At 37.0% G+C, this 14,421-nt stretch overlaps 2 protein-coding genes across 3 annotated transcripts in view; one reads left to right on the forward strand and one right to left on the reverse strand.

Moving 5' to 3' along the window:
- Window positions 1–14,421, reverse strand: part of cyfip1 (cytoplasmic FMR1 interacting protein 1) — a 54,305-nt gene that overhangs the window by 3,977 nt on the left and 35,907 nt on the right. For both annotated transcript variants that reach the window (XM_073851300.1, XM_073851299.1), the window contains exons 23-26: window positions 14,284–14,371; window positions 6,092–6,235; window positions 5,638–5,728; window positions 3,534–3,664 (exon numbers count right to left, since the gene is read on the reverse strand). In XM_073851300.1, coding sequence (XP_073707401.1) covers window positions 3,534–3,664; window positions 5,638–5,728; window positions 6,092–6,235; window positions 14,284–14,371 — 454 coding nt within the window. The remainder of the gene's footprint in view (window positions 1–3,533; window positions 3,665–5,637; window positions 5,729–6,091; window positions 6,236–14,283; window positions 14,372–14,421) is intronic.
- On the forward strand, window positions 9,143–11,412 carry LOC141347647 (fibronectin type III domain-containing protein 9). The gene has a single exon (XM_073852630.1). The coding sequence runs from the start codon at window positions 9,207–9,209 to the stop codon at window positions 9,870–9,872; it is 666 nt and encodes a 221-aa protein (XP_073708731.1). The 5' UTR covers window positions 9,143–9,206; the 3' UTR covers window positions 9,873–11,412.

A 14,421-nucleotide genomic window follows, 5' to 3' on the forward strand; every position in this document is an offset into this window, starting at 1 on the left:
CATGACTTGAATTCAAATAAGCAATATGAGACAAGCCAACATTGACACTTTGACATGGACATGCATAATCAAAGACTAGCACAGTGACTGAAGAGAAGAAACCGGAATAAAATTGTTTTTGTTTTCTTGGTGCAAAAAATTATTCTCATAGCTTCATAAAATTAAGGCTGAACCACTGATGTCACATTGACTATTTTAACAATGTCCTTGCTGTCAGGGTCAGAAAGCTCTCAGATTTCATCAAAAAATATCTTAATTTGTGTTCCATAAATGAACGAAGGTTTTTCGGCTTTAAAACGACATGAGGGTAAGTAATTAATGACAGATTTTTCATTCTGGGGCAAAAAAGAGCATTTCTTTTGAGGCACAGGAGGGTGATGTGGCATAGTGGGTGACAAGAAAAAACAGAAATGGCACTTAATGTGTTTTTAAATGTCCAGTGAAGCCTTTGAGAAATCCCTGGCACAGATTTCTATGTTAACCAGGTACAGTTCCAGCAGATGGAGCCATGCAGTCACATACACCACTGACAAGAGCTATTAAAGATGAGGCTGTTGACATTTAAATCAAAATGCAGAGTATTACAGCCCACGGCCCTGATTGCATTGACCTTGCCATCAGCCAGAGCAGGTACTTTCACACAGACACAGAGATTTCCTCTAGCAAGACTTCATTTTACACCAGACAACCCTTGATTGTTAACGTTTAATGTGAAGGATGCTGGAAGACAGGATGTCCCTGGGTAACTTTAGTAATTGTGACTAATGGTTGACAATTAAACAGCAGCTTGTGAAGAGTCTCGAGTGTCTGAATGAATGTCAGATATTCTCAACCATGCTGCAGTGATGTTCCATCCATTATGCAGTAAAAACCCAACCGGCTTCTTCACAGATCTTTTGATCAGACACTTTCAGATTTTAGATTTTGTTATTGTGTAATGATCATTAATAATTGTTTGCCTCTTGATAATGAGCTCGATCAATTCAATTGATGATAAATTAACATATTCTTGATACTGTTTTTGCTGTACTTTGGATCAACTAAATGCAGGCTTGGCGAGCAAAAGATACTTTAAAAAAAAAATCTTTTTCACTGGTAGCGTAGGTGTTAAATTGGGATTTAAGGATCAATGTACTTTATATATTTGTAAAAAAAAAAATGAAATTGAATATACAAATAGTGGAATAAATATACAAATCACTAAAATATCACTATATTGCATGTGTTAGTTTGCAGGTATGATTATATATATATTCTTTTTAATGTGAACGGTCCTGGTTTTAAAAGTGCTGTGAGCAAAATAAACTGCAAAAAAGCTGTGTGATTAATGAAACATCAACTGCAGCACCTAAATATACACTTCTCTTATACATAAATTAATTTTAATCTAAAATCTTAATATTAAAAGTTAAAGCTGTCAACTACCCCAATAAAAAGTAAACCTGTGGCTGAACTCTAGCTGATGTTAGTTTTTGCACTCAGCCACGCTGCCTGTTATTTACTGTGAGTAGCAAGCTGTGCTTTGGATTTATTTGTGCCCTAACGGGGATAAACTTGTAAACAAATTACAAATCAAGCTAAACACATTAAGCTGTGGAACAGACAGTGAAAGTTTGCCAAGCAACTTAATTCTCTTTGGAGACAAACATCAAACATTTCTTAGAATTAATAATGTAAAAAGGTGTCAAAGTATGTGATGATTCATCACTTTTGATTTAAGTGATCTGTTACCATTCAGACTTTAAAAAGAGAAGCAAAAAAGAGCATATTATTAGTGCCACTTCCAAGTACAAGAAACTTCAGCTTTATACAGAAAATATGCACATAACGGTTTTAGGGGCTGGTTTTTAGATAAAAAAAAAAAGAAAAATTTTAAAGCTGATCTGCATCTTAAAAGGGTTGAAATCTGACATGGAGAAACTGACAGTGCTGCCACATGCAACACAGCTGCAGATGTGTTCCCATGACAACAGTGTGCCAAAGTCAGACATCCTAAACACTGAGCAGGTGGCAGACCAAATAATGGAAGCCACCTGTGCTGTTTACTCCATACACAATTCTATCCACATATATACATATATAAAATACATGCATCTATGTGTATGTGTGTATGTAATTCATTTCAAATTAATAACTGATTAATCTAATTAAATCATACATCATGCCTGCATCATGTTGTTTTAGGGTTTTTTCCCCTTAAAGATCACCTATTATGCAAAATCTACTTTTATATGGTGTTTGGACATAACTGTATGTTGGCAGTGTGTGAACACAACCACCCTACGGTAATAAAATTCCACCAAATCCTTACTTTTCAATCCCTATTAAACCAAATCAGTCTCATTTGGCATGTCATTTTGATTCTCTTAGCAATGTGACATCACATTGTTTAGGCCCCGCCCACAACGGCTAACTGACAGTCCTGTATTTCTGCCCTCAGTTGTGTTTGGTTGTACACTGTCCTTCATTTTCTCTGCGCTCGAGCAGCTGTAACTAGGGCTGGGCGATATGACGGAAAATTTTAATTGTGATTTTGCAAAGTTGGACCGATTTAAATTTTTTTACGATTTTTTTTTACGATTTTCAACCAACTGAAACCAACACAGAAGTGAATTCATTCAAACAATTCATCTACTGGCCACTAAAGACTGGCTCCAATGTCCAACTCCATGTTCAAATGTTTAACTTCACAGCAAAAAAAATATGTTTAGAGCCTGGTATAAAAAGTGGCTTTGGTCTATATAGCTAATTTTGGGTGATTTTTTTTATAACTCACCCATTTAAGTTATATTAAGCCTTAAAGTTCTGCATAATTAAGGGCGTGGCCACTTGAGTGACAGGTGGATTGCCACTGCTGTCACCACTGTTGCGCTAGGCAGATGTGGTTTCAGAAACCAGCTCCACCCACTTCCCGCTTCTTTGCCCATTTTAGATTATTCGGGAGTGACACACGGTGACACAATTCCAAGATGGCAATGGCCAACTGCCGGCCACTATGAGCTTCAAAAATGCTCTTCTGAAACCTATGGGTGACGTCACGGACGCTACATCCATATTTTTTAGGGTCTATGATTTCAACCTTTTACAGACACATTCTAAGGATACCCAAGATCAATAACACATTTTGTAAAAAGGGGCATAATAGATGCTCTTTAGTTAACTGCACCTAATTAATGCACTACAGGACATATTTGTATGTCACTGCACAAAGAAGAGAACATGAAAGCTGCCAAACCACAAATGAAGTAGTAAATTGGTAAAGCTCAGTACATACCATTTACTCTAAGAAAAATATTTCAAAACCACATTATCAATCTACTGACAAAGATCTGTTTGTGGATGGCATTGAGCCTCTGCTTAGCTTACGTACTGAAAGTGGTAGTAACGATTGGATATTCTCACATTAGCTGGAATTTTTTTTAAAGTAAAGATTGTTGCTAAGGGTGATTGGTCAGTATTGTTTGTAAGGCATGGTTTAGTGATCCAGTGAGAACAACTTTATGTACTATAGCATGAATGCTCAGTGGTCATACCAAGCTCTGTTCACTCAGCAGGCAGAAGAGCAAAGCGTTTCCAACTTCCCTCAGATTCTGGAAGCACACAGTCTTCAGCTCAGCATACTCCACAATGTCCTTCAACTGGTGGTGGAAGAACTCCAGAATACCTGCATCCGGGAGACAAAAATCAGACTTTTACTAAAAGGACTGCCTTATTTTGTTGTTTTAAGAATTGGTGAGGTATAAATATTCATCTCCTTGCACATTATACAGTAATTAACATAAACCGATCCTGTTCCTGGATCAATAATTCAAGTGAACATCAATATATGTGACCCTGGACCACAAAGCCAGTATTAAATAGCTTGGGTATATTTGTAGCAATAGCCAAAAATACAAGGTATGGGTCAAAATTATTTATCTTTTATGCCAAAAAGCATTAGAATATTAAGTAAAGATCACGTTTAATGAAGATATTTTGTAAATTTCCTACCACAAATATATTAAAACTTTTTTGTTTAGTAATATGCATTGCTAAGAACTTAATTTGGACCAATTTAAAGGCAATTTTCTCTTTCTTGCACTCTTAGATGCCAGATTTTCAAATAGTTGTATCCAGGCCAGATATTGTCCTGTCATAACAAAGCATACATAAATTGAAAGCTTATTTATTTAAAGGTTGTATCAGCGATTTCTAGCCTAAAACATAAAGTGTCAATTTCAGCTGACCTTTCTTCACGATCCGCTCGCTGCCTGCCCCATAAATTGTCTGTGAAAAAACCGCGTCTCTCTGGTCAGCCTAGGGTCCGAGATATGCCAAAAAAACAATCGGCACTACCAACCTTTCCACAGATAAACAAACAGTGTTCCAACCAATCAGCGTCAGGGGTTTGGTGTTGTGGACTTTCCTACTGGTGCAGGGATGTGAGGGAGGCGGAGCGAAAGTCCACAACACCAAACCCCTGACGCTGATTGGTTGGAACACTGTTTGTTTTTTTGGCATATCTCGGACCCTAGGCTGACCAGAGAGACGCGGTTTTTTCACAGACAATTTATGGGAAAGGCAGTGAGCGGATCGTGATGAAAGGTCAGCTGAATTTGACACTTTATGTTTCAGGCTATAAATCGCTGATACAACCTTTAACTTTCAATTTTAAAAAATTGACCCTCATGACTAATTTTGTGGTCCAGGGTCACATACTCTGAACCTTCTCATCACACTGCTAAAAAAGTCACGTTCTTCCTCAACAATTGTCTTGTTTTCCAGTGCAAATGTCAAAATTCTTAAATCAGGATACATTTACTTAAGAGGCAAAATGACATTAGATGAGAGGTTTAGCAAAATCAAGAGAGTTTATGATTCAAACAATGACAAATATCTGCCAATTGTCTTAGAAATATCAACTTAATTCAATGGAAAAAAGACTTGATTTAAGCACAAACTTACTTAATTTTCTTGACTTCGGTCTTTAGATTTGAATTTGAAAACAAGTCTTGATGCATGTATAATCACATTTTGTAGCCATATCTTATATTCTCAGTCGTTAAAATTTCTAAAGAACAGTAGGAATCTACAGTGGCTGGCTGTTCTCAAGTTTCCTCTTTTGTTATTCCTGTTACGTCAAAGAATCCAAAAATAAGTAATATTCTTAGAAGCAAAACCTTTAACTACATTTATAGACCCTTTGTCGTTTTTCTACCCTTTGCCTTTTTCTCACCTACACCCACTTCATTTCACTTTTCCTTTCATTTCTTTTTGTCCAGGCTGTCTGAAGCCCACATAATCAGACACAGTCATGATTTCAGTGTGGTGCGCACCCTCCCAGTATGGTCATCCAGAAAGAAATAAACAAAGAAAGGGAGAAAGAGAGCAAGAGGCAATTACCAAACCTTCTGAAGTCAAGAGGGGTCTGATTAAGTCTTATAAAACACCCAGTGTCTGCTGTGTAAGCTGTGCTAAAAGCACCACTGTGTGATTGACACACACTGCAGACAGTTGGATTTGCGAAAGCTTAATAATTCAGTGCTTATCTTCTATTTGGTGATAGTGGGAGCTCATATTTATACGGGGTCAAAGTGGCTGTCTTGGGTCAGAAAATAAAAGGCTTGCTTAGGAGTGTGTAAAAAATGCAATTTTCACCTGGTGAGCCGTACTCGTGGCGAGGCAGACGGCATATCTTGGGCATCACTTCCATCAGGGTCTTCACATACTGCAGAATGGTGCCCTGAAGCTGTTCAGAAAAACAAACAAACAAGATGACTAGGTGATTTCAGCAGAAATGTTACTAATGCCCACACATCCTGAACTCTCTTTTATTGTCCATCCTTTAAAGTTAGATTAGTGGTGTATCTGATTTAATTAGGATGCACCATGAAAACAGAAATTTGGTATAGGAACTGAACCCATGACTTTGGTGTTGCTACAATTAAAAGGCATCAAGTTCTACTTGTAATGTTGGCTGGACATAAATATTAAATACAACATGCATTTCTTCTCACGTTTGAGAGCCGCTGATTAGAAAAAAAGATTATGTGCAGGGTCTTGCAAAAGCCCCTCCATACATAAACTTCAATTTGTATGCTTATGCACGTACCAGGCTTTTGACGACCTTTAACAGTTCTTCCATTACCACAGCGATGCCCTGGTATCCTAGAAGTCGGCAAATCGCCTTAATATGTGGAGGTCCCAGGAAGTTCCGGTAGAGGCCGTATATGCTGCTGTATGCCAGATTCAAGGCCTGAATCATTATGAAATAAAAAAGAAAAGAAAGCAAGTTATGGAATGCCTGGGACAAAAATCAAGATTTAATGTTAAGGAAGAGTTTGATTTGTTTGTCACTTCATGAAAGTAAATATTGTAGATAAAGTGTCTTATATTAGTACACCAACGACACTATACAGCATAAAATATACCTTAAAATATAATTTATTCCTGAGCTATTACTCCAGGCTTTAGTGTCACACAATCCTTCAGAAATCATTCTGATTTATTATTAATGTTGGAAACATACTTAAAACAGTTTTTTGGAACCTGTGATCATTTTTCAGGATTCTCTGATTAATAAAAATTGAAAAAGAACAGCATTTATTTAAAATAGAAACCTTTTTCCTAAAACATAATATAAAATATAAGTCTTTACTATAACTTTTACCAATTTAACAAATCCTCACTGAATAAAATGATTAATTTCTTTGAAAAAAATAAATAAATTACCGACCCCAAATATTTGAACAGTGTAAATCAGCATATTAGAATAATTTCTGAAGGATCACGTGACAATGAAAATCAGATTAATGGCTGATGAAAATTCTGCTTTGCACTACAGGAATAAATCATATTTTAAAGTATATTAACTTAGAAAACTTATTTTAAACTGCAATAACATTTCACAACATTACTGCATAATTGTATTTTTGATCAAATAAATATATAATAAGCTCCCTTTCGTTTTATTTCTTATTTTTTCACTTGCAAATTGCCCGATTAATGATTAATCATAAATTCATTAGCAAACATGTCCGTAGGTGTTGTGACAGTGAGTCAGGGGAGACAGGTCACCAGTCTGAGGGAGTAATTGAGAGCAGAGTGGGGGAGGAAAAGTGCCATGTGTTTCTCCAATGATTGAGGGAGCAAGGATATGTAAGAGACAGAGGATGAATGAGAGAGTTCAAGCTCTCTCAGCTGTAATTCTGTTTAAAATGCTTTCTACGCAAAACATTGATGTGTCGTCCCCCCCTCCCCACTGCACACTCTCTCTCTCTCTCTCTCTCTGCTTTATGTGCCGTCTGCTGTTCTAATCAGATAGAAGAGCTTTTCTGTGCAGCGGTGTGGATGTGGAGCTCTTTCTGCAGGAGACCTGAGCCATGCCAAACAGAGATAGCTACAGGTAACACTCTCTGAACGCTTCAGGGGGTTTCTGTTTGCAAGAGCGAGACGATCAGTGTATGAAGTGAATCTTCTCATCTTTTACGGTAAGACTTTTTTGAGATCTCTCGATCTCAGTTTTCCCAGAGACACCTGGGATTATATAGGTGTGGATTACCTGTAAACAATGGTAAAATTCAGACAAGTACTGCCTGAAAATACTACTAGAGAAAATCTTTAGCAGCAGATTTGAAAAAGATTGGAAAGAGTGACAAGTGTGTAGGGTGAGAGAATACACGTCCTGTTTTTCCAGACCTCTCTAAGCGTTATTGACAGCATGTTTCTGGAAGATGAAAATGATTAGTGTTCAACCTTTCATACGGTGCTGACTGCCGAGTAATTACAGTGTGCGTGTGTAGCGTATAGGGTCACCACTCATCCACACAAGTCCAATGTGGTGATTTATTGATCGAGTTAATAGGCTTCAAACAAACCAAAGAATTGAGCGGCAAAAAAACTACAAAAATACAAATGGCAACTATTATGAAGAAGCTAATACAAATTTTAAGCAAAAGAGAAATATCCAAAAATTTTAAAGCACCAGAATCCTTAAACAAATAAAGCAGATGATATTAAAACGAAATGTTTATAAATATAGAAAAATAAATAAGTAGCACAGGTATAGGTCAAAATTATTATTTTTTCTTTTATGCCAAAAATCATTAGGATATAGTAAAGATCATGTTCCATTAAGATATTTTGTAAATTTACATCCGTAAATATATCAAAACTAAATTTTTCATTAGTAATGTGCATTGCTAAGAGCTTTATTTGAACAACTTTAAAGGTGATTTTCTCAATATTTAGATTTTTTTGCACCCTCAGATTGCAGATTTTCAAATAGTTGCATCTCGGTCATATATTTTTCTATCCTAACAAAGCTTATTTATTCAGCTTTCAGATGTATAAATCTCAATTTCAAAAGATTTACCCTTAAGACTGGTTTTGTGGTCCAGGGTCCATAATGCATGGCAGATTACAAAAAGGTTAAGACTGAATAAACAATTGTTTGTTATATATACACACACCACAGCTTCACAATTATATTTATTGGACTGTAACGCTATTCACTTATAATAACTTGAGACAGTCTCATAGAACTTTGTTTTCTTGGCAAGGAGATACATGGATGTAATGTCAATAGGAAATTTCTCGTCAACTCATTCACATAATCCTGCTTTAGATACCTAGTTTTGAAGAGAAAAAAAATATACAAAGCAATCAAGGCGGATAAACAAAAAAATCTGTTCTTGTGCTCAATAACCTGGTGCTTTTCCTCTAGATAAATCTGCTTTTCCTAACACCATGATAGAGCAGGGCAATTGTGCCTGAATACAAAAGAAAATTGAAAAGAGGATAAAACCATGAAAAAAAAGCCACCCGGTGTGTTTCCTACACAACCATTTTCAATGTTAATTATTACGATACAAAAGACAAAAAAAGAACAGCACAGAACACAACTATGTTCAAAACATCCGCAGTGTCTTCAGCAAAGCTGTATTTTTTCTACAACCGTCCTCAGTGTTTTCTGATTAAATCCTTCTGACAAAGCACTTCAAAATCAAAGTTTTCCTGTTCTTTAAAAACAGCTTTTATGCCAGAAGCAAGCCCGTTACTAATCTATTAAAGCCTTGTTGTACTATATTCAAGGTTAGAACTGATCTGAATGAATTTTTCCTCCTCTATTCTTCCAGAGCCTTTAAAATCGTTATATGTCGTCTCAAACAAGCCTGCATCATCAAACTGTAAGTGCGTAAGGGACGTTTCAACCTACAAAACTCAACATGACTATCACCATTCAGAACATCACAGCAACCTCTGCTATCGTCAGCTGGCTGTCATCTCCAGGCTGCGTAGACACGTTCTACAGCGTCATGTATCACCCGAACTGGAACAGCTTGCTGATGGGTTACACGCGCAAGAGCTTCCTGCGGGAGGACAGGGTTCCCGTGAGCCAGACGTCCACCAGTCTGGGCAACCTCAGTCCACAGACCACTTACATCCTCTGTGTCACCTGCCAGTCCGCCAATCCCACCAGAGAGCAATGCCAAGTCTTTAGTACCCTAGATGAGGGCACTGAGCTCGGAGAGAGCGGCAGGGAGCTGGCGATGGGAGTCTGGCTGGCCAGCAGCATCTTGTTGCTGATTATCGCTGTGGCTCTGCTTTGGGGATGTCTCCACACCATGTGTCCAGCAAAGAGGGACCCAGAAAGAGGCAGCCAGTCAGGTCCGAACCCTCCACACTTGGCTCTGACCCCCATGGGAGGGAACATGGGAAGCGAAGGAAGGAAAAGTCTGTACACGCCTGGTTGTGGTGCGGAAGACTCTCAGAACGCAACGGTGATTGAGAATCCTTTTCGAGCCGAGCACGGCAGAGAAATGGCTAACGGCCAGGGTCGTGAACTTCGAACACCAAATAATAAACAAAGATTTGGCCCTGGGTTAGAATAACTGGGATGGCAAATTGCTACTTGGATGCATTGACCCCAAAAATACAAACCATTTGAACGTACACAATGAGGACAATCACCAGGGTTGAAACCATTTTGAGAAAATGAGACTCGGACAGTCGAGCTGGGATGACAAGGTTAAATTAACATTTAAACGTCCAATGAAAACTTTTTTTTTTTTACAATTTGTTAACATGAGGTAATGCATTTGGTATCAGAATTAATCTAGGTTTACATTATCTATAACAGACATTTTTATTTATAACAACAAAATTCTAATAAGGTTCATTAGTTAACTACATTAGTTAAAGAGGCTATATGCAACTTTCTGAAATTTAAACTCGCGACTGACACCTGTGGCCAAAAAACGGAACTGCTCTTCCTTTCTGCTCGCTCTCGCAGCGCTCGTACGTGCACACTTCACAAGTCATCTGCTGCAAAGATGTCATTATGTTTACAGAGGTAAGAACAGTCAAATACATATATTGTAGGCTAATTGCTGACTTGCGGTGGTGGCAGAGTGATCTGAAACATTTAACATGAACGCGCTTGACGTCACATCCACAGACAGCGCGCGATAAAGCCGACCCGACAGAAAATAGGAAAAATAGGATACAGGCTTATAGGTGCACCCACTGTGAGCTGACAAGGTGTCAGTATGCTCATCAGGACATGTTTGAGTCATAAATGGTCAAATAAAAAGGCTATTGTTACATTTATTTTTGGGAAAAAGTTACATATAGCCCCTTTAACATTAACTAAGAATGAACAATGCTTCTACAGCATTTATGAATCTCAGTTAATGTTCATTTACTAATGCATTATTAAAATCAAGTTGTGTTTGTTAACATTAGTTAATGCACTGTGGACTAACATGATCAAACAATGAACAACTGTATTTATTAACCAACATTAACAGTTTTAACAAATTGTGTAATAAATCTATTGTTCATTGTTTATCTCACCAATTACAAGTTATTCAGTCAGAATTGTGAGGGACTATTGCTATTGTGAGTTTATATTTTACAACTGAGAAAAAAGTCAGAATTGCAAGGAAAAAAGTCAAAACTTGCATTTGGGAGAAAAGGACAGAATTTCTCACAATTCAGCAATTCTTACTTCATTTGAGTTTATATCTTGCAATTCTGACATTATAGAGTTTAATTCTTACATATTTGAGAAAAAAGTTAGAACTGACAGAAATGCACTGTGAACTTACATGAAGAAACAATGAACGATTGTATTTTTATTAACTGACATTACAGAGATGAATAAATAGTGTAATAAATGTATTGTTCTTTGTTCGTTCATGTTAGTTAATACATTAACTGTTACCAAATGACACCTTAATAAAAAAATAATTTTTACACAAGAAATAGTACCAAATGTTCTAAAACACACAAGATTAAAGTTAGTCATCAGAAGCATAATTTATTTTATATATTTATATTTCTACATATTGTGGATCAACTACCAACCTACAATGTTGAAACTGTGTTTGTAGTCGATAGTGTAGTGCAGTGGCGGCTACTGGTCTGTCAAATAGGGGAAGCTCATTTTCGGTCTACATCATAAAATTGTCTATTTATTTAAAAGTAAATTCTGCCCTATGTTCCTTTTCAAGAAAATGGTCTGTGACCCTGTCGTACCAACTAGGCGTCTTTTCCAGTGACTTTTCGTGTGCAGTTTCATATGAATGAATGATCTAAAAAAAAATATTAAACTCTGTAAAAGTGAAACAAGGAATGTGGTGTATAATTGTGTGAAATGTATGATGAAAATCAAGGAATTTCGCCAAGCAAATATAAAGAAATAGGTTGCAGCAGTTTTTATTTCGACTGAACTTGAGAAATCCACGATGGGACTGAGCGCAGAGAGCGCGAACGAATAGCTTCAGCGATTCCTTATAGGACAAAATCGCTGTCAGTCAAAAGGAGATGCAATCTTTCGACAGACCCTCCAATCATCACGCAGAAGCTCAGCGTCCAGGCCAGCCCACTCCTCATTCACCCCCAGAGACGCTGAGCGTCCGTGGGCGGGACATAATCGCAGCGTTTATCCAATGACCGTCTAGTTTCAAAGCACTGAAAAAAAACGTTCAAAGCAGCCCCATTGAAGTCAATGGACGCTGGGCTTCAATGGGGAAATGCACTGTGACGCTACGGGAATGTATGAGAAGAAAATCAAGTCAGCCGACCTGCTATATCTAACTGATTCTGAACGAATAAGTCTTTGAGATGAACGTTTTCTAACGCATTTTTAGTCAATAAAATGTTAATACAATAGTATGTAATTTGACCATTAATTTTGTGACATTATAGGGGAAGCTGAGCTTCCCTTGCAGTCTTAAAGAAATCGCCACTGGTGTAGTGTCAGCCTTATTGGTTTCGCAAGGCAAAAAAAGAGCCATCAAAATATTAAATTGCTTACTGCACCTTTAACTTAAATGGAAGTGTTTATTTTAATATCTTTGTGAGTTGATAGTCTGTCTGTTTTGTATTTGTTGCATTGAACTCCTACTATGCTTGAAATGTACTTTGCCTACCTATCTATCTTGCTTAATAAAAAATAAAAAAAAACACATTTTCCTGCAGTTGTTAATTTTGACAGCAAATTTGGATTTAGTCTTAGTCACAGTCTATTGACTAAAATGCCCTAGTCATGTTTAGCTTTAGTCATATTTTAGTCATCTGAAACATTTTAGTTTTAGTCTCATTTTAGATCTACATTAGATCTATGGCTAAAATCTAATGGGTTTATTTACAGTGTAATGCATTTATTAAGAATTTCTCTAAAATTACCAAACTCATTGTATAGGTTTGATATTAAAGAAGAAGTTCACTTCCAGAACAAAAATGTACAGATAATTTACTCACACCCTTGTCATGCAAGATGTTCATGTCTTTCTTTCTTCAGTCGTAAAGAAATCATGTTTTTGAGGAAAGCATTTCAGGATTTCTCTCCATATAGTGGACTTCTATGGTGCCTGCGAGTTTGAACTTCCAAAATGCAGTTTAAAATGCAACTTCAAAGGGTACTAAACAATCCCAGCCGAAGAACAAGGGTCTTCCCTAACAAAACGATCAGTTATTTTCTAAGAAAACTGACAATTTATATACTTTTTAACCTCAAATGCTCGTCTTGTCTAACTCGGTGTCAACTCTGTGTATTCCGGTTGGAGGAGAAAACGAGATTTTCGACCTACCCTAACTGAACCAGAATACACAGTTGACACATAGCTAGACAAGACGAGCATTTAAGGTTAAAAAGTATATAAATTGTTTTTAGAATTTCTTTTTAGAAAATAACCGATCGTATCGCTAGATAAGACCCTTCTTCCTTGGCTGGGAGTGTTTAGAGCCCTTTGAAGCTGCATTTAAACTGCATTTTGAAAGTTCAAACTCAGGGGCACCATAGAAGTCCACTATATGGAGAAAAATGTTTGATGTTTTCCTCAAAAAACAATTTCTTTACGACTGAAGAAAAAAGACATGAACATCTTGGATGACAAGGGGGTGAGCAAATTAGCTGTAAATTTTTGTTCTGGAAGTGAACTTCTCCTATGAGGTTTTATCATGATAGACAGATTTAACTGTGACACGCAACATGCTTTTCCATCCACTTCTCATAAACAAGAACATGTTCTTCTTTTCAATGAAGATGGCAATAGTTATATAAGCTAAATTAGGCTGCTGTCTCTTTAAACCTGAATGCACGAATGCAACGTACTGAATCTGATACATGTCCGATATTCTCCCAACTGTTTCCGAGACGTAACCAAGTGTGTTTACGTAAATACTCGCCAAAACGGACAATTCAACATCATTTTGAGTGTATTTCCCCATTCATGAGACATGAAAGAGTACTTGTGCGCTGTGTAAGAAGCGGTGCTTTGGTGTCTGCGCTCAGAAAACTGGACCAAACTGAGTTCTCTTATGCATCGTCAAATTTAATAACCAGTCTGCTCCTCTCTTGCTCCCAGATATTGACATTTTTTAACGTTTTATGAGACATACAACAAATGTATGCTAGCTTATGTCCCACCGGATAGATCAAAAGGCTATGTTACAGTTCAAATGTACGCATCTAACCTCCTAACCACGCAGCAGATTTGTTCTGAATGAATCTTCTCTCAAATGGTCCTTTCCTAACATTTGTCTTATTTTTATTCGTTGACGAAAATGTCAATAGATTTTCATCATGGTGTTTGTCATTCAAAACGAGGTTTTTTTTTTCGTTATAATCTCATTTTCGTCTGTGAAAAAATGTTGTTGACAAAAATAATTAGTCAATGAACTAATTAGTTAACTGTTTCCTTGTATGTTATGGTTTGTGAGAGGCATATTTTAACTCAAGTGAATGCTGGATATGTAACAGATGTCGGTGTGTTTTTTAAACTCATGCAAACCCACCTTTGAGCCATACAGGTACTGTGGCTGAGCATTGGGAGGCTTGTCTCTTTGAAACTCTTGTGAAAATGGCAGCACAGTGCGAACAAACCTAAAGGAAGGGGAAAAATTGTTTAAAAAAAATTTCACTTGACCATTTTT

Source organism: Garra rufa, chromosome 12 (assembly GCF_049309525.1).
Source record: "Garra rufa chromosome 12, GarRuf1.0, whole genome shotgun sequence".
In the NCBI taxonomy this organism is placed as follows: domain Eukaryota; kingdom Metazoa; phylum Chordata; class Actinopteri; order Cypriniformes; family Cyprinidae; genus Garra; species Garra rufa.